At 42.9% G+C, this 2,014-nt stretch overlaps 1 protein-coding gene across 3 annotated transcripts in view; it reads left to right on the top strand.

Moving 5' to 3' along the window:
- The first annotated feature begins 341 nt into the window (after positions 1-341).
- DCLK1 (doublecortin like kinase 1) overlaps positions 342-2,014 on the top strand; it is a 387,346-nt gene continuing 385,673 nt past the window's right edge. For all 3 annotated transcript variants that reach the window (XM_006158451.1, XM_006158452.3, XM_027775699.1), the window contains exon 1: positions 342-731. In XM_006158451.1, coding sequence (XP_006158513.1) covers positions 356-731 — 376 coding nt within the window. In that variant the 5' untranslated portion in view covers positions 342-355. The remainder of the gene's footprint in view (positions 732-2,014) is intronic.

Raw genomic sequence — 2,014 nt, 5'->3', positions numbered from 1 at the left:
TTGGCTTGGAGACCAGCAGATGGTGTACTGGTTATATTGCTGAACTCCCACGTAGTTCACTGTGGTTCCTATCCAGACCCAGACCCAGAGTCTTAAAGCTGATGCCAGGTGCATGTGCATGGGTGCCCAGAATCCCCAGAGGAGAACGGAGGAAAAGGGATTGCTTGGCCATACCACCCTGGGGGGGGGATGATTTCTTGCTTCCTATCTCAATGTCTCTGGTGAATGCATGTGCTCTGTAACAAAACTCTCTCTCTCAATAATAATAATAATAATAATAGTAATAATAATAATAATATTGGCTTGTATGTCTGTTTGTGTTTCTGGGACTCCTAGGTTCCACTCTCAGTCTGTCATGTCCTTCGGTAGAGATATGGAGCTGGAGCACTTTGACGAGCGGGATAAGGCGCAGAGATACAGCAGGGGGTCGCGGGTGAACGGCCTGCCAAGCCCCACGCACAGCGCCCACTGCAGCTTCTACCGAACCCGCACACTGCAGACGCTCAGCTCCGAGAAGAAGGCCAAGAAAGTTCGTTTCTATCGAAACGGAGATCGATACTTCAAAGGGATTGTATATGCCATCTCTCCAGACCGGTTCCGATCTTTTGAGGCCCTGCTGGCTGATTTGACCAGAACTCTGTCGGATAATGTGAATTTGCCCCAGGGAGTGAGAACAATCTACACCATTGATGGGCTCAAGAAGATTTCCAGCCTGGACCAACTAGTGGAAGGTGAGCACTAGCAGATAACCCCCAAGTGACTCTCCAGGTCCTAGTCTTAGATTTCCACATTGTTCTAGCCTTTTCCCACTTGACCTCTGAGAGGCCTCATTCAGCCTCATGGCTGTGATCCTTATTGTTGAACAGGTGGGTCTCATTCAGCATGATGGCTGTGATCCTTATTGTTGAACAGGTGGGGTTTGCTGTATCCTAGTTTAAAAAGAGAAAGAAATTAATGGTACTGGATCAGATTGCTTAAAATAATAGGCCAAGTGTCTAATTCCACAGCGTTCTCTACTTTCTTTCTCACACCCTGCTACATTATTTAAAAAAGCCCATTTTTATATCTTTCATTGCATAGTTCATATTCATTTCTAGATGTAAATTGAACTTGTGTTATCATGATGTCCAAAAGCACTTGAACCAAACACGAAGAATGGGTCATGAAATTTTAGATTTGAAAGGGACTTAGATAGCTATCAAACCTATTAATTTTATCATTTGAGACTGAGGCCCGGAACATTCAAAAGACTTATCTGTGGTTCCCTGCTAAGTTGATGGTGAAGTTGGACTAAATATTAGGTTGTCTGACAACTCTTTCCGCAGTGCTATTTCTTTTTAAGTTTAAAGGATTATCGACTTTCTACAGTGTTTGAGGATATGCAGTAGTTAATTTGTTCAGCTTACTTTAAAAAAAAATCAATTCAGGTTAACAGTAATAATCTGTTTTAGATATTTGATGTAGAAATTTGGAACCATGAATGAGGCCTTGTATCTTGTGTAAGTATAGTAAGTTACCCCTTTGCTTGCTTTGGACCAACACTGTTTGAACAGGGTATGAAGCCTCTCAATGCCTTAGAAATCATAATCAAAATGATTTGGAGAGGTAACTGAGGTTAAATGTATGCTAAGGTCTGAATGAAGATAGATCCTCACTGGAAAGTAGGCTTTTGTGATATTGAGATCTCAAGGGCCTGATGAAATAGGTAGGAGGCATGGGAACATGGGAAAGGTTGGTATAACAGAGGGTTGACTTAATTTCATCTCGAGTTCATTTTTACTCCTGAAATATTATCCAGTCCCTGTTGTCCAACTGAGTCCTGGAGAGATGCCCTGCAATTCCCTCCCTCTCCTGTGTAGGTAGTGGGAAGTGGCCCTTTCAGCCCTGTTGGAGTTTTGGCTTGCTCTCCCCTAACCACACACTGGCAAAATCTTCGTGTCCTCCTTTGAAAGCAGACTTTGTATTTGATTCAAAGCTGAGAGCTTCTTCCTTTTTTCTTTCCTTTATTCTTTGG

This window comes from Tupaia chinensis, unplaced genomic scaffold (assembly GCF_000334495.1).
Source record: "Tupaia chinensis unplaced genomic scaffold, TupChi_1.0 Scaffold000597_1, whole genome shotgun sequence".
In the NCBI taxonomy this organism is placed as follows: Eukaryota; Metazoa; Chordata; class Mammalia; order Scandentia; family Tupaiidae; genus Tupaia; species Tupaia belangeri.
Note: the sequence above shows the minus strand (reverse complement) of the source record. Positions and strands in the feature narration are given on the sequence as shown.